The sequence below is a fragment of the Brassica napus genome, chromosome C7 (assembly GCF_020379485.1).
Source record: "Brassica napus cultivar Da-Ae chromosome C7, Da-Ae, whole genome shotgun sequence".
Taxonomy (NCBI): domain Eukaryota; kingdom Viridiplantae; phylum Streptophyta; class Magnoliopsida; order Brassicales; family Brassicaceae; genus Brassica; species Brassica napus.
Window position 1 is genome coordinate 6,195,633 of NC_063450.1, and position 19,348 is coordinate 6,214,980.

Sequence of the window (19,348 nt, forward strand, 5' to 3'; positions counted from 1 at the left end):
TTAAAAAATATAAAATAAGACTACATAACATAAATATATTTTTTAAATTTTATTTGTGGAAATCGTTATGTTGTTTGATTGTTATACTTGATTCACATATTTGCATAGATATTTATGATAGATGAATAACTATATTTTTATTATCAGTAAATAATATATATTTATTATATAATATAAGAAAAATAAAATTATTTACGTTTCAAACAAACTTGTCTCATGTTGGAGATTCGGTTATAGACATATCATATTCGAAGGAGACATTTTTACAGTTATCAATCTTCTTAACAATCAAGAAACAAATCTGAATATCAAAACAATATCTTATACGATCTCTTTGTGGAATAATTGCTCTGAAGAAATTGAATTTATGCATCAAAAATGACTGAAAATAGATGTGCATATATGTTATCTAACTTAGCTTTACAAAGTACTATTTATAGTTCATATATCATTTATGTTCATCCTTTTTTTTGTCCATCATTTCTTAAACATCTTGAAATAACTGATGCTAATTAATAATAAACTTTTGGCTTGCAAAAAAAATATCAAATTTGTCTAATTATCGCTTAATTTGTCAAACTGATATATGTATTTCTCAATTCTAAAAAATAATGTATAATATTGTATTACATTATTTAAAGAACATAAAATAAGACTATATAACATAAATATATTTTTTAAATTTTCTTTGTGGAAATCATTATGTTGTTTGATTTTTGTACTTGATTCACATATTTGCATAGATATTTGTGATAGATGAATAACTATATTTATATTATCAGTAAATAATATATATTTATTATATAATATAAGAAAAACAAAATTATTTACTTTTTAAACAAACTTGTCTCATGTTGGGAACTCGGTTATAGACATATCATATTCGAAGGAGACATTTTTACAGTTATCAATCTTCTTAACAGTCAAGAAACAAATCTGAATATCAAAACAATATCTCATACCTGCTCTGAAGAAATTGAATTTAGGCATCAAAAAAGACCGGAAATGGATGTGCAGATGTGTTATCTAAGTCAGCTTTACAAAGTACTATTCATAGTTCATATATCATTTATATACATCCTATTTTTTTGTCCATCTTTTCTTAAACATCTTGAAATAACTGATGCTAATTAATAATAAACTTTTGGCTGGCTTAAAAAATCAAATTTGTCTAATTATCGCTTAAATATTTTATTAATATTTTCTAAAAAGCTTTCGAGTGATATTATAGTTTAATTTTTATTAGTTTCTTTTTGTTAATTTTTAGAGTTTGTTATACTTAAGATTTTTTTTTCCATATTAAGCTTCTATTTCTTTCACAGAATTGATATATATATATATATATATATATATATATATATATGTCATAAAAATTACCATCAAATCAGTTTTACTTATTTATTATTTTGTTTTTAATGAAAATACACTTTTTAAATAATTTAATTTAAAATAATATTATATATTAATTTGCTGTATTCTAACCATTTGATTGATTTAATTAATTTGCTTTGGTGGATAACTTAAAAAGTTTTCATATGAATCAGAGAAAGCAAGCTTATGTTGTTATATTATATTTATTTGTGTATATAGAATCTATATATAATTCTAGTGTAATAAAGAAAGAACATTATTTTTTTGTAACTTCAAAAAGATACATTATTACAATTTGAAATTAATCAAAATTGAATAAAATGGTAATTAAATATTTGTAAATCTAATTGTTTTTTTATCTTGTTTAGTTGGATTCTCATGAAAAGAAATCGATAGGTTAAACAAATGTTTCAAAATTTGTTGTGTTATTATTTTTTCTATAAATTACAAAATTTATTGAATTGATATATTTAATTATTGCACCCTTAAATAATATTTTATTAAGACATTAGAGAACTATGTTTTGAGTAGTTTTGTCAAAATTGTACAAAAATTTATGCTTTTTCATATTCACGAAAATTTATATGTTAAACTTACTTTTACAAAATTCTTAACTTTGTCACGAAAACAAAAATCTATGTTTTTTCATATTTGTCAATGTTCTCACACTTTCAAAGAATATATTAGCTTAGTCACTTACTTATTATTTTTTTTACAAAACAAAGTATCGGAGTCTTGAAAGTTGAATTCATATTATTGTAACTGTACATAAGAGTTTGTGATTACATACTTAATGATTCTTGTATATGTGTCCAAGAAAGTTTCAATGATTTAGTGGTAACTGCCATATATTTATGTCATACTAACCCGGGTTCGATCCTTTTCTTCGCATTGTTTTTTCATTTTTACGAAAAAATAAATGAGATGACGTGGCAACTTCGGACTCTATGATTGGTTGATTTTCTTATCCTACGTAAACACTTTCTCCATGGCTTATATTTGTCTTTTAGTATTGTAATATATGTAAGACCACTAACTAAATTACTATCATGCCACTAATGGGGGTGCAACAACTTTGTTTTATAGATAGATTTTTTCAGAATAATTCTCTTATATTATGTATAACTGAGCCGAAATAAAAAAAAAGCCCGTTTGTGTAAGCCGGATATTTTACAGTTTCAATTTAAAAAAAAAAAAATCAAATACTTGATATATTTTGAGTGACGGTTTACCGCGCTTGCATTACAACAAAGAAAAACAGTCACGATTTGTTAATGGCCTCGTCAAGATTTCTTTTTTCTTTTTAAAATTTTCTCAAACTATAAAACAAACATTTTTTTGCTGGCTATAACCTGCTAGCGTATCTTTTCAGTTACACAACATATAACACTTTTAATCTGCACACATTCTTGACAGCTAAAGAAAAGTTCTTTGACAAAAACTAGTTTCTTACAATGCAAGTCTCTTCTTCTTTTTCTCTGATCTTCTCTAAGACCATTGAAGACAGCAAGAAATCTTTACTCTCCGGTTTGTCACCGATGGGCCGGAGTTATCTGCAGCCAAAACAAAATTGTATCCTTTAGATTGTCTGGGGCTGGACTCGACGGTTTGATTCCACCATTCACCATCAGTCGTCTCTCGTCTCTGAAGATTCTAAACCTTAGAAAGAACCAACTCTCCGGAGAGCTCCCTTCTGATTTCATCAACCTCAAGAACCTGACTCATCTCTATCTACAACACAACCACCTCTCTGGTCCATTACCAGCGATCTTATCGGAGTTAAAGAACGGAAGCATCCCAACCTCTCTTTCAGGTTTGACCAGACTTAGAGTCTTGAACCTCGCAAATAAATCATTCTCAGGAGACATTCCCGATCTTCATCTTGCAAACCTGCTTCAAATCGACCTGTCTAACAATAAACTCACCGGCACAGTACCGAAGTCTCTTCAAAGATTCAAAAGCTCAGCCTTTGCCGGCAACAACATAATAACCCAAAAGGAGAAAGAACACTAGACTCCCTTCGGGTTTCTGGACACTCATGTATAATAACGTGTAGAATCCGGAAAACCGGACTGACATAAACGATAAAATAAAAGCGATGTTAAGTAAATAAACGAATGTAAAAACGAATACAAGAACGATAAGAAATTGTATTCGCGAAGAGACATGGAGTCGAGATATGATCTCTTTCCTTAAGTCAAAATATTCGCTCCGTTAGTGAGACGGGACTGTACGAATATAGAGTCCCAGGATACAACCATGGCAGACGAATCACGCCTCACTCGTGATCGCCCTATCGAACTATAAACTCTACGAAACACTCTCGTATTTAAGACTTACGCTAAGGGATTTTCGCTGTTGGTTTGATGTGTAAACGTTAGAGAAATGAGAAGAGAGACGTGTTGTATTTAAAGAGATGGACGAGGAGCGACTTCCCGTAACTGTTGCATAACGTGCGCTCGTTAGTGGGGATTTGGCAAAGATCTCGGGAAGTTCAAATTACGAACTTATTCCCCAAGACTCGCTATCTCTCTCATTCTTATCTCGTTTAAATATCTCGAGAGGATAAACATCATGACGTTTTTATTTTCTAGACAAACTGCTTGTCGTTTCAAAATAAAATGCATGTTGTTTTTGAGATTTTAAATGGCAAAATGTTGAGCTTAACTTGGTCCAAAAAGAATATTCTTATCGGGCCGAAGGCCCTCCACCAAGACCCAAGACCCAAGACCCAAGACAAGCCCAAGCCCAAGTCCAAGCCCACGCCCACGCCGAGCCGAGCCAAGCCGAGCCGAGCCGAGCCGAGCCGGCCGGACGGCGGCGGCGGCGCACGCGTGGGGAGCCTTCCTCTCTCTCCAAGCTGTTTAACACATGATATCAAGTGACCATATATAAACACCTCATTTTCTCTTGTTCCCACCGATGTGGGATGTTTCCCATTTCTCTTCACACTTACCTTTTATTATTTTAGCCAATTGGGCTTTAGTAATTTAGGTCCAACAATCCCCCACATGAATAGAAATGACTCTAAACATATGCAGACTAAATGCAGACTCTAAAAAAAACTATACTTATTCTAATCATGACTAGACTAGACAGACTTATCGAGAGTGTTTGCGAAAAATTCACTGTGTTTGAGTTGGTGGCGTTTTTAAGCCTTGAACCACTCATAGTTAATATCTGTCGGGTTTACTTTACCAGAAGGTGAACATGATGTCTTGAACCAACCGGTGTTTTATGTAGACCGAGACAACATGCATAACGCAGCTTCATTTTCTCGTAGAACTTAGTTCTTTATTGTGTTCATTGTTGCCCTGAACTATTCCTGGCTTTCATGAGTGAACTTAGAGAATATAGCCGTGCATTCATTCTCCTAGAAACGGCCCCATTTCACACTCATTAGGTGATTGACCATGAAAAGTATTGAGTAATACTCCGCTTAGAAGCTATGGAATCATTAAAAGCTTATGCTTATCCTTTACACATTTGTTAGCACTTTTCTCATCTTAGGAGCTGGGAAGAGACTACTTTGTCTCAAGTGCTTTGGTTAGATTCTGCTTGATTTTGTTTTCCCTTTGAACCTACGTCTTGGGATCTCCAGTCATGATAGGTAGGGTTGCAATCAAGCATCCTCATTCGTTATAGGCTTTAAACCCATTCCTTTTGATGATTTAGCAACAACATCTTGTGGCAAACCTTTAGTAAATGGATCCGCTAGGTTGTCAGCCGATTTGATGTAGTCTATTGTGATTACACCAGTTGAGATAAGTTGTCTAATGGTTTTATGTCGTCTTCTGATGTGACGAGATTTACCATTGTAGAGATTATTCTGAGCCCGAGCTATTGCTGATTGACTATCACAATGTATGCGTATGGCTGGCACAGGTTTCTCCCACATAGGAATATCTTCCAAAAAATTTCTAAGTCATTCAGCTTCTTCTGCTGCTTTGTCTAAGGCTATGAACTCAGATTCCATGGTAGATCTGGCTAACACTGTTTGTTTGGTAGATTTCCATGATATTGCTGCTCCTCCTAGTGTAAAGACATATCCACTCGTGGATTTTGAGTTTTTAGAATCTGATATCCAGTTAGCATCACTGTATCCTTCTAAAACTGCTGGTTCTTTACCATAGTGAAGCCCAAAATCTTTGGTGTAACGCAAGTAATTGAGTACCCTCGTTATAGCTTTCCAGTGTGTATGACATGGATTACTTGTATATCGACTAAGTACGTTTACTGCATGCGCCAGATCCGGTCTAGTACAATTGGTCAAGTACATGAGACTTCCGATCACACGTGCATACTCGTTTTGTGAAACCGCTTCACCTGAATTCTTTGTCAAGTGCATTTGGGGATCTAACGGAGTTTTTGCCGTATTATTAGAGTACTTTTTAAATCTCTCTAATATTGTTTGAGCATAATGAGATTGGGTTAGGATAATTCCGTTTGAATTTCTTATGACTTTAACCCCGAGAATTACATCTACTAATCCCAAGTCTTTCATCTCAAATGTCCCTTTGAGCATGTTCTTTGTTTGATTGATAATGTCTTTATTGCTTCCAATAATGAGCATATCATCTACATATAGACATAGCAAAACATACGCATTTTTGGTAGTTTTGTAGTATATGCATTTGTCACTTTCATTTATTTTGAAAACATTTGACATCATTGTATTGTCAAATTTTTCATGCCATTGGTTAGGAGCTTGTTTAAGCCCATAAAGTGATTTTACAAGCCGACATACTTTGTCTTCCTGTCCGGGAATGACAAAACCTTCAGGTTGTTTCATGTAAATTTCCTCTTCTAAATCACCATTTAGAAAAGCAGTTTTTACATCCATTTGATGGATTTCTAAGTCTCTTAAGGCTGCGATAGCTATCATCAGTCTTATTGATGTTATTCTCGTCACTGGAGAATATGTATCAAAATAGTCAAGGCCTTCCTTTTGTCGGAATCCTTGAACTACAAGCCTAGACTTGTATTTTCCACCAGGTTTTCGTGTCATTATCCATTTATTCTCTAGTGCTTTGCAGCCAGGTGGTAAATCCGTTATGTAAAAAGTATAATTTTGCATGATCGAATCAAATTCACTCCTGACAGCTTCATTCCAAAATGGAGCTTCTGGTGAAGTCATGGCTTCTGCCAAAGTTTTTGGAACATTTTCTACTAAAAATGCCATTAGGAAATCTTCTCCAAAAGATTTTTCTTTCCGAGCTCTTTTGCTCCTTCGAGGTTCATCTTTTTCTTCATTTTCTGAAATATCATTTATAGAAGTCTCGACGTTTGTCTCAGTTTCTGAGTTTTTGTCATTGTCTCTTTCTTCTCGAGTTCGTTTTGAACCTTGTTTTTTCTTATTTGGAAAAATATTTTCGAAGAAAGATGCATTTCTTGATTCCATGACTGTATTTTCATGAATGTCTGATATTTCAGATTTATGTACCAGAAATCGATAAGCATTACTATTATGTGCATATCCGATGAACATGCAATCCACTGTTTTAGGTCCAATAGTGACCTTCTTTGGTGGCGGTACTGCAACTTTTGCCAGGCACCCCCACACTTTGAGGTATTTATACGAAGGTAAATTACATTTCCATAATTCATATGGAGTTTTGCCAGTTACTTTGTGTGGAATTTTGTTGAAGATATAATTAGTGGTAAGCAATGCTTCCCCCCACATGTTCTGCGGTATCCCAGATTCCTGCAACATTGCATTCATCATCTCTTTTAGAGTTCGATTCTTGCGTTCAGCAACTCCATTAGATTCTGGTGAGTAAGGAGCTGTAGTTTGGTGGATTATTCCATGTTCTTTACAGAATGCATTGAATGGACCATCATACTCGCCTCCTCTGTCGCTTCTAACTACTTTAATAGTTGTTTTAAGCTGATTTTCTACCTCGAGTTTAAATTCTTTAATTTTTTCTAAGGTTTCTTCTTTGCTATGTAATAAATATACATAACAATATTTTGTGCAGTCATCTATGAAGGTCACAAAGTACTTTTTACCACCTCTAGTTTGTAAGTATTTTAAATCACATAAATCGGTGTGAATTAAATCTAGAGGTTTATTAGTTCTTTCAACACGAGGTGATGGCGTTTTCGTGAGCTTAGCCTGTACGCATACTTCACATTTTTGTTTACTTGTTTTGCATTTAGGAATTAGATTTAAATTCATTAATCTTTGTATAGATTTGTAGTTTACATGGCCTAATCTTTCATGCCATATATTAAAAGACTCAACCAAATAAGCAACTGGCTCTTTCTTATTCATTGAAACTTTTGAAGCTACAACTTTCGGAGGGACTGTCATTACATTCAACTTGACAAGTCCACCCTTAACATACCCTCTTCCCAAATACATCCGATTTTTCCTAATCACGAGCTTGTCCGCCTCAAAATTTGTGGCGAATCCATTCTTGCTGAGCAAGGTTCCCGAGACCAGGTTCTTCCTCATGTCAGGCACATGCTTCACATTCGTCATAGTGACCTCATGTCCAGATGTCTTCTTCAAAATCACATTGCCGCGTCCTTCAATCTTGGAGACTGCAGTGTTTCCCATCTTGAGCTTCTCCTCAGTCATGCTTTTCTGATAGGTGCTGAACATCGCCCTATCGGTACAAATGTGGGTGGTTGCACCAGTGTCATACCACCATTCCTTGGGGTTGTTGCTTTCAACCATGTTGGCTTCAGTCACCACAGCAACGAGATCCTCCTCTGTGAGATTTGCCTGAGCCTTCTCATCCTTGATCTTTTTGCGACACTCAACAGTCTTGTGCCCCACTTTGTGGCAGTAGTGACATTGTTGACACTGTGCTCCTTAGCAGTGACCTTGTCAGCAATTCGGTTTCTGGATTCCATCTGAAGCCTCATGATGAGCTCCTCGAGCCCCATCTTCTTCTTCTTGTGCTTCAAGTAGTTCTTGAAATCCGCATAGCTTGGAGGAAGCTTTTCAATGAAGCTGAGAGTTGTGAATGTCTCGCAGATGGACATTCCTTCAGCAGCGATTTCATGGCAAATGAGCTGAAGCGCTTCCACCTGATCCATGATGGGTTTTGAATCCACCATTTTGAAGTCGTGGAACTTTGAGACCACATACTTCTGGCAGCCAGCGTCCTCACCTCTGTACTTCTTGTCCAGTGATCTCCATAGCTCTTTCGCCGTGGGGATCTCACAGTAGACACGATACAATGGGTCAATGAGACGACCCAAAATGTAACCTTTGCAGATGAAGTCGGAATGAACCCATATGTCAACAGTTGCAAGACTGTGAACATCATCAATCCCGTACGGAATCAGGGGCTTGTCCTCCTGGATGAACTTGTCCAGTTTCATAGTTGTCAGGAAGAACATCATCTTCTTCTGCCACGTTTTGAAGCCTTTGCCATCAAACTTGTCTGGCATCATCCCTTGAGTGAACAAGCTAGGTACAGCCGGAGGAGTTTGAACTGCCACCGGACCACTTGCAGTTGCTGATACTGAACCCGTCTGATAAAGACCAGCACCGAATAGGCTACAGCGAGTGGTTTCATCAGCAGCATTTCCCGCAGGGAGGATAGTGCTCGTTGTTGCTGCAGCGGTTGTCACGCTAGTTGCATCAGTTGCTGCAGCGTTGAGTGGAGTCTGAATGACATCTGTGGTGTCAATGGGGGTGTTGTTATCGTTTGTCATTTTTCTGTAGAGAAAACATGAAAACCGGATTAAAACTCCATTCATCAAATAACATATTATTTTTAAGAAAATAATACTGTAATATCGATGTTCATTTTTGGTGTTTGAACCAAATCATATCGATATACGTCTGGAAAAACGTTTTGCAAGCTCGCTTAGAAAAGCGTTCGCATAAACTGTTTTGTGTAGACTTAGAATGTTTCATAAACTCGCTTAAGGAAGCGGTTATGAAAACGATTCGTATACTTTAGTTTTAGGAATCGTATATCAGAAAACGTTTTTGCGATAATGCTACAAAGCAATCCGCAAATCGTTATGAAATAAATAAGAAACGTTTCGCGGAAGTGCTAGGAAGCAAATCGCAAACACCGTTATTAGATAAGAACAAACGTTTCGCGGAAGTGCTAGAAAGCAAATCGCAAACACGGTTCAAAAACCCGTTTTTATTAATCATTTTTCAACCCGATTAGAGCTTTAAATGTAAAGCGATTTTGAGTTAAGATTGTAGAAGCCGGAAAACCGAACTGACATAAACGATAAAATAAAAGCGATGTTAAGGAAATAAACGAATGTAAAAACGAATATAGGAACGATAAGAAATCGTATTCGCGCAGAGACATGAAGTCGAGATATGATCTATTTCCTTAACTCAAAATATTCGCTCCGTTAGTGAGACGGGACTGTACGAATATAGAGTCCCAGGATACAACCATGGCAGACGAATCACGCCTCACTCGTGATCGCCCTATCTATAAACTCTACGAAACACTCTCGTATTTAAGACTTACGCTAAGGGATTTTCGCTTCCCAAGACTCGCTATCTCTCTCTTTCTTATTTCGTTTAAATATCTCGAGAGGATAAACATCATGACGTTTTTATTTTCTAAACAAACTGCTTGTCGTTTCAAAATAAAATGCATGTTGTTTTTGAGATTTTAAATGGCAAAATGTTGAGCTTAACTTGGTCCAAAAAGAATATTCTTATCGGGCCGGCGGCCCGACACCAAGACCCAAGATCCAAGACCCACGCCGAGCCGAGCCGACCGGGCGGCAGCGGCGGCGCGCGCGTGGGGAGTCTTCCTCTCTCTCCAAGGTGTTTAACACATGATATCAAGTGACCATATATAAACACCTCATTTTCTCTTGTTCTCAACTATGTGGGATGTTTCCCATTTCTTTTCACACTTACCTTTTATTATTTTAGCCAATTGGGCTTTAGTAATTTAGGTCCAACATAACGATCACTTGTTTCGGAAAAACTAAAATCTCCGGCAAGTTACGGAAGAGAGACTTGTCTTCTTCATCCACTCCTCCAGGAAACTGGACATGTAGAGACGACGACGGTGAAGATGGAGGCAAGATCATCTTTCTCGGGGGAAAGAACCATCCGTTTGATTTGGATGATCTGCTAAGCTCATCTGCAGAAGTCTTGGGTAAAGGCGCTTTTGGCACAACCTATAAGGTAACAATGGAAGACATGAGCACGGTGGTGGTGAAGCGGCTGAAGGAAGTAGTGGTGGGAAGAAGAGAGTTTGAGCAACAAATGGAGATCATTGGGATGATCAGACATGACAATGTAGCTGAGCTAAAGGCATACTACTATTCCAAAGACGATAAACCCGCTGTTATTACAGTCAAGGAAGCCTCTTCCAGATGCTCCACGGTTAGCTACTTGTTTACTTAAACTAAATCAAAAGCATAACGACTACACAAACAAAATGTTAGTTTATTTTTTGTGCAGGAAACAGAGGAATGCATGATCGAGTACCTTTAAGTTGGGACGCTAGACTGAATATAGCAACAGGGGCTGCGAGAGGTTTGGCTAAGATCCATGAAGGGGGGGCAACGGAAGATGCATCCATGGGAACATCAAATCATCAAACATCTTCTTAGACTCGCAACGCTACGGCTGCATCGGTGATGTTGGCTTAACAACCATCATGAGATCTCTTCCTCAAACCACTTGCCTTGCTTCAGGTTGCCACGCACCTGAAATAACAGTTACTAGAAGAAGCACACAATCTTCGGATGTATACAGTTTCGGGGTGGTTCTACTCGAGCTTCTGACTGGGAGATTACCGATAAGTCCAGAGACAAAGTATGGTGACAACATGAATTTCGCCTAATGGATAAGGAACTTGGTGGTAGAAAATTGGACAGGGGAAGTATTTGACATGGGTGATTTGGAGGGAGAAATGGTGGAGCTGTTGCAGATAGGATTGGCTTGTCTTCGTGTGAAGCAACAGACACGACCTCATATAGCTCATGTCGTGAAATTGATTCAAAATATTCGATCTCCTGATCCAGTGGAATGAATGAAAGGAACGCAAAGTCGTGACCTTCTTCCACAAACACACACAAATCAAAATGTTTTTAAGAAATTCATTTGTTTATTCAATTTGAGAGTGAATGTTGGTTACAGATGTGTTGATTCATAACAAATTTGCAAAAAAAAGAACGAAACTTTGAGTTATATAGATTCCAGAAACAAACAAAATAATCCATTTGCCTATATAAAAAGAAAAACATAACAAAATTGGAAAAGGCGAGGCTTCAGATCTGATTTCATGCCGACGATGATAGCAAGTGAAAAAGAGCAGGGAAGATACGCTCATCCTTGTCGGTTAGTTTTAGGCTAGGCATTTTATCTGTTAATTTTAATTTGATTGGTTATCTGTGGAACCGAGAAGAAATCGTCTCATAGCTTTGAGCCTAATTTAGCTGTGGCGCACCCGCTGACTTAGCAAGCTGAACCCTTCATGATATTTATCTAACAGGTGTTCTATGCAAGGAGACGACTTCAAAGATTTTGGCAACGGGACTGCTGTGGTCACATGTCCAACTAAAGGGAGGATAACTACAACTAAAAATTAGTAAACACACGTAAAACACTAAAATATATATATATATTATTAAAAACCGAATTAAAAAATGCATTTCACAGGTAAAACGTGCAGCCGTCATAAATATTTTAATATTATTTTTAACACTTAGTAATATTTATGGTAATCTTCAAGGTAATAGTAATACCACCATACACATAATAATACTTTGGCATTTTTTACTTTTTGTAGTAAATCCATCTTAAAAAAAAAGGTTTTGTAGTAGAACCAATGATTTTACCCTATTATTATCGTCAAAGAAGACATTTACATAATCAATTTACGAGAAATATGTATTTTGTAAAATTCTACTTACTATATTGTTAACCATTCACATACTAACAATGAAAGTTAAGGAAGTTTTTTGGGAAACCGTTAAGATTTTCTTACACTATTGAAAATAATTAACAAAAATAGTCTAATCTATATATTTATTATATACGTAGCCTACGAATTGAAAATAATCATATAAAGATAGTCTAAATTACACATAACGTAGTGATACATATTGATTTCGAATTGCACATAATAATACCAGTAAAACCCAGTAATCCAAATTGCACATAATAATACCAGTAAAACCCTGTAATCCAAATTTCACATAATAAGCCCAGTAATCTCCAGTAAAACCTAGGTAGTACCTGAACCACTACCACATTCAAAATACGATGCCATACCTTCTCCTCTGGCTCTGCCTCTTCCTCTTCCTCTGGCTCCTCTAGCTCCTCATCTGCCTCTTTTTCCTCTTCCACGGGATTCTCCTACTGATGGAAATCTTGTTTGTTGTGGTTTTCCTTTCTTCTTGTCAAAATCTGGAGGAAGTATTTTCTTTGCTTTAACATCTTCTGGTATAACCCAATCAGACATATGAGGAACAAGATATATGGTCCTGTGATAAGCCAAAACTCATTGCTCCACCAAATAGTATTTTGAACAATACTCTGATAGATGGAGTTCCCTTCCCGCTGCCTTAGACATGAATGTGGCAGCAGCCACTCCATGCACACAAGGGTATTTGTCTTTATCAAATTGTTCACAACTGCAAGTATTCCTAGCCATATCAACAGTATAAACCTTGCCGTCAGTACCATGCACATTGTACTCAAGATGGAAGCTGTTTAATTCGTCAATTGTAAGAAACCCCGCATCAACACATCTTTTAGACATTTCGGTTTCCAAAATAGGCACAAGCTTCAGTGTGTATGGTATTTCAGCTGTCTCCTTCCTATGGTTGTTAAACCATTCAGACATTTTCGCAATGATAACATCAAACATTGGTAGTAAGGTAGACTTTCTCACTTCCTTAATAACACCATTAAAAGATTCTACTGAATTGGTGGTGTCAACATTGTACCTATCTCCTCTGAAGTAACATCTAGCCCACTTCTTCTCTTCAACACTTTTGTCAAGATACGCTGCTGCACTAGGATACTTCCGGCGAAAAGCATGATAAAGGTACTTGAACTCAGCCTCCGTATAAGCATGTGCGCATTCTCTAAACTTGAACGCACAAGTATCTTTGTTGTTATGGACGTGGGTTTTAACATTCTGAAACAAATGCCAATACCCATGTTCGGCCTCAGGGAACACTAGACGTACTGACTTGATCAAGCTTTTGTTTCTATCTGAAAAAAATACCAATCCCGGGACATCGGATATCACTGATTTCAACTGTTCCATAAACCATATCCAGCTTTCATCATTCTCACCATCTGCTACACCAAACGCAATTGGGTAGTGGTGATGATCAGGATCCTGAGCAGTCGCAACGAGGAGAACTCCACCATAAACATTCTTGAGGTGTGTTCCATCCACAATGAGGACTTTCCTCATCGCACTGAATCCTTCTATGCTAGCTCCCAGGGCAAAAAACAGATACTTAAATTTGTTGGCCTCATCCACTACCACACGAGTTCTTGTGCCAATATTCGTCTGCCCCAGCATGTGCATATAACAGTATAATAAAGTAAAACTCTCTTCTGAACTTCCACGCACTTCATTAGCAGCTTCTCTTTTTCCTCTCCATGCTGAGGTGTATGATACATCCACACCAACCCTTCGATGAACCAAATCGATCAGAACTTTGGGAACTGGTGTGTCAAATGTACCAGGATAATCTTGAGCCAAAACAGATGCAACGATTTGTGATGTGCATTTCCTTCTATCATGCAGTGTTCTTGTAGTAACAACAGAACATGTATGCTGCTTGATGTAACTTCTAACCGTCCAAAGATCTGTATTCTTTAGCTTTGCAACTCGCACAAACCACTTGTACCCGTCTTTGGCTCCTCGGCATTTAACCACAAATCTCGTAGTATCCGACTTAGTTATATCAAACTCAAAACATTTCTGATGTGAAGCCGTCTGAATATGGACTTTTGCTTCCTCCTTGGTTCTAAATTCTTGACCTAAAACCAAACCTGTACCATCATCCCGTGGCTGATAGACAACTCGTGGTCTTACTTCTGTATCTTCAAGCACATGCTCATCTCTTTCCGTGAAATTCTCATGCATCTCATGCATCTCAATGTCTCCGTGAAAAGTGAGCACACGACAAGTTGCATCATTCTCAGTACCATCTTCATCACCAGCCTCTCTATCAGGCAGTGTTCTTGTAACGACAGAACATGTATGTTGCTTGATGTAACTTCTAACCGTCCAAATATCTGAATTCTTTAACATTGCAACTCGCACAAACCACTCGCACCCATCTTTGGCTCCTCGACATTTAACCACAAATCTCTTAGTATCCGACTTAATTATATCAAATTCAAAAGATTTCTGATATGATGCCGTTTGAATAAGAACTTTTTCTGCCTCCTTGGTTATAAATTCTTGACCTATAACCAAATCCATACCATCATCCCGTCTCTGATTAACACCATCATGCATCTCAATGTCTTCGTGAAAAGTGAGCACACCACCATTACCATCTTCATCACCAGCCTCTGTAGTCTCTTTATCAGATATACCGACATAGACATCAGTTTCATCATTCTCAGTCCCATCTTCATCACCAGCCTCTATAGCCTCTCTATCAGATATACCGACATAGCCGTCAGTTTCATCATCCTCTTCTGAAAGTTTCACTTCTTCATTGATGATCTCCACATGTAGAACATTTCTACACATCTCGTGATTTACTTGCAGTAGATAACAAAAAATGTCTTCATCATTCCAGATGTATGATGGCTTCACTACAAGAAAACAACGATATTCTGACGGACATTCCGACGGAAAATGAAATCCTCGGAATATACCGAGGAATTTCCGAGGAAATTCCGAGGAAACACAAAATTGGGTTTCCTCGGAATTTCCTCGGAATATACCGACGGAATTCCGAGGAAACTACAGTCCGTCGGAATATTCCGAGGAAAACTGTGTTCCTCGGAAAAAACCGATGAATTCCGAGGAAATATTATAGCCGTTGGAGAGCCGTTGGGGGATTTTACAAAATTCCGAGGAAATTCCGACGAACTAGTTTTGTCCGTCGGAATTCCGTCGGAATTTCCTCGGTATGTCGGCAGGATTTAAACTATAAATACAAGCACTCCTCTTCCTCTTCATTCACTTCATATCTTCATCCTCCCTCTTACTCTATTTACACACGAATTTGATTCATAAAAAATATGTCTTCTTCAAATTATTTTCGTTCTTGGATCGATCGACCTCATTTGGATCCGAACACGAGATTGCTTACGGAAGAATACCAACGAGGTATAACTGAATTCATGGGGTTAGTTCACCGACAACCGGAAGCAAAAACAGGTATGTTAAGATGTCCTTGCTCTAATTGTAAAAATAGAAAGGTTATTAAAGAGTGGGATGTTTGGACTCATCTATATTTGAGTGGGTTTACACGAAGTTACAAAATTTGGTATCATCATGGGGAAACTGATTATGAACATGGTAGTACTAGTGAACCTCAGCCAGCGGTTAGATTAGAAGAACCAATTAGAACGGATGTAGATTATGGTGTAGGTACTGAGCAGATGGTAAATGATCATTTTAGAGGGGAAGATTTACCCAATGCAGAAGCTAGGAGATTTTATGATATGTTGGATGCTGGAAAGCAACCATTGTACGAAGGTTGCAGAGATGGTCATTCAGCTTTATCATCTGCTACAAGATTGATGGGCATTAAAACAGATTATAATTTGGCTGAAGACTGTGTGGATGCGATTGCTGATTTTGTAAAAGGTATTCTACCCGAGGATAATGTAGCTCCTGGTTCATACTACGAGGTTCAGAAACTCGTAGCTGGTCTTGGTTTATCGTATCAGGTAATAGATGTATGCAGCGACAACTGCATGATTTATTGGAGGGTGGATGAACAGCGGGTTACATGCAAATTTTGTGGAAAGCCTCGTTATAAAGATACAAGTGGAAGAGTTCCAGTGCCATATAAAAGGATGTGGTATTTACCTTTGACGGAAAGGTTGCAGAGGTTGTATCTGTCTGAACGCACAGCGCAACCAATGAGATGGCATGCGGAGCACTCAACAGATGGTGAGATCAGACATCCTTCAGATGCAAAAGCGTGGAAGCATTTCCAATCAAAGTATCCCGACTTTGCGTATGAGAGAAGAAATGTCTACCTTGGATTATGTACTGATGGTTTCAGTCCGTTTGGCAAGAGTGGAAGACAGTATTCTCTATGGCCCGTCATTCTTACACCATACAACCTCCCCCCAAACTTGTGCTTGCGACGAGAGTTTTTGTTTCTCTCGATTCTCGTTCCCGGACCAGAGCATCCTAAGAGATCACTTGATGTGTTTCTTCAGCCACTAATATATGAGTTGCAACAACTATGGGCTCAAGGTGCTGAAACATACGATGTTTCGTGTAAAGAAAACTTTCAAATGCGGGCAGTACTAATGTGGACAATAAGTGATTTTCCAGCATATGGTATGTTGTCTGGATGGACAACGCATGGAAGGCTATCATGTCCATATTGTCAAGATAACACTGATGCTTTCCAACTAAAGCACGGAAGGAAAACGTGTTGGTTTGACTGTCACAGGAGATTCCTACCACCTGATCATCCATATCGTAGGAGTAGGAATTTGTTTACGAAGAACAAGAGGGTGTTTGACAGTCCACCTCCGGAAATTTGTGGGAAAGATTTGAAGATACAACTAAGAGATTTTGGTGCAGAAAGGACGCCAGAAGTCGGTGGACATGAGCGTTTTCCGGTAGATGCTGTTGGAGAACTACATAACTGGCACAAAAAAAGTATTTTCTGGGATCTGCCATACTGGGAGGATCATCTGCTAAGGCATAATTTAGATGTCATGCATATTGAGAAGAACTTTTTTGACAATCTCATGAACACGATCCTTAATGTTCAAGGTAAAACAAAGGATAATTTGAAGTCAAGACTGGATTTAGTCGATATATGTGCTCGTTCAGAACTTCATGTTGATGAGAATGGTAGGGCTCCTTTTCCCATATACCGACTTGATGCAGCGGGAAAAGATGCGTTCTTTGATTGGATTTCAAACGATGTGGAATTTCCAGACGGTTACGCATCAAATTTGCGTAACTGTATCGACAGAAAGGAAGGAAAGTTTACTGGCTTGAAAAGCCACGATTGCCATGTAATGATGCAGCGCCTCCTTCCGTTCGCCTTCAAGGAAATATTACCACGAAATGTTCATGAAGCAATTGCAGGGATAAGTGGTTTCTTCCGCGATTTATGCACGAGATCAGTGACTCTTGAAGGTATTGAAAATTTGAAGACTAACATAGCCGTGATTCAGTGCAACCTTGAGAAGATATTTCCTCCCTCATTTTTTGATGTTATGGAGCATCTTGTTATTCACCTGGCAAGAGAATTGGAACTTGGTGGTCCTGTGCAGTATAGATGGATGTATCTGTATGAGCGGTATATGTTCCATTTGAAGAAGATGGTGAAAAATTTAAGTAGGGTGGAAGGTTCTATAGTCGCACAGATGATCAATGAAGAAACTTCAAACTTTGCCGAGTACTACTTTCCAGCAGAAGTTCAGACCAAAAACAGAAGACCTGCTCGGCATGATGATAGAGGCGAACGGGCAACATATCATGTTACGGTTCCAGACATTTTCACAGACGTTGGACGACTTAGCGGAAAACCAAAGGACCGTCGACTTACTGAGCAGGAGCGCAGTCATTTGCAAACATATTTGCTCACCAACTGCGAAGACGTTCTTCAATATGAGAGGTAAATAAATGAGCTTACAAATTTTTATTTTAACAAGTTGAAATTTAAATCTTAATTAATTACATTATTGTCATCATATACAGGATTTTCATGGCAGAAAAGCGGTTCGAGTATAGATACGCCACAGAGGACGAACTAGAAGAAATGAAGCAGAGAGAATTTACTGGATGGATGTTTACTTATGTGAGTGCTTTAAACAAATTAAAATATATTTTATCACATATTTATACTAATTCACATTTATTGATATAATATATATATATGTGCTATTAATAGGTGTCTGCTGGTTTGGCCAGAGGTGAAACATTTGACGATTGGATACGTGAGATGGTCGTTGGACCAAACTTTGTTGTGAAGTCATATCCGAGATTTTGTACTCGAGGATATGCATTCACAACTCAGAAGAGGAGACGTTCGAGTACGACTTATGATGCTGGCGTTTGTTCTGCATCAGGAGATGATGTATACTACGGACACATACATGAGATTTTGGAAATCAAGTATTTGGGCATGGTTGGATTGCGCTGTACTGTTTTCTATTGTGATTGGCACGACAACACCCCAGATCGAGGTGTGAGAACAGATGCATTTGGTGTTACATCAGTAAATTCGAGGCGAAAGCTGCAATATTATGATCCTTTCATTCTTGCTTCCCAGGCCGATCAGGTAATTAAATGTTAATTATTCAGAATGATTCATCATCATGTGTATTAATTTATAATTTTTCTAAATGTTACAGGTTTGTTATATCAAGTACCCCCGGGTAAGGAACAGAGATGATCCATGGGTTACTGTTACAAGACTCAACCCGAGAGGCCGAGTTCAGGGAAGTTCTGAGCTGGAAGACCCACTACAACCAAGCACATCCGGCAACTGTAGTGCAGCAGAAGATTTAGCTGGAGTTGGCCTTGTAGTCGATTTAACCGACTTTGGAGAGGAAGCCGTCGTTCACGTAGAGGATGAACCAGTAATTGGAGAGTTTCACCAAGATCCAGATTCAGATTCATCTGGTGATGATGACTCGGAAACAGACTACCATTGAACTTATTTTTTTTTTTTTTAAGAAATACCGAGGAAATTCCGAGGAACACTTGATATAACCTCTTTCCTCGGATAATAGTTATTTGGTTTATCTAGCAAGGCAAAGCTGAATACGAATTAAAAGCTACACAAAACACAACCAAATAAAACAAAGAAACCATGTAAAAGAAATACGAAC

The 19,348-nt window shown here is 37.7% G+C and overlaps 1 protein-coding gene and 1 pseudogene across 1 annotated transcript; one reads left to right on the forward strand and one right to left on the reverse strand.

Moving 5' to 3' along the window:
• The first annotated feature begins 10,510 nt into the window (after positions 1 to 10,510).
• Positions 10,511 to 12,638, forward strand: LOC125590375 (annotated as a pseudogene).
• Positions 12,639 to 12,830: 192 nt separating this feature from the next.
• LOC125590376 (protein FAR1-RELATED SEQUENCE 3-like) lies at positions 12,831 to 15,056 on the reverse strand. Its single transcript, XM_048763930.1, has one exon. The coding sequence runs from the start codon at positions 15,054 to 15,056 to the stop codon at positions 12,831 to 12,833; it is 2,226 nt and encodes a 741-aa protein (XP_048619887.1).
• Between the last annotated feature and the right edge of the window lie 4,292 nt (positions 15,057 to 19,348).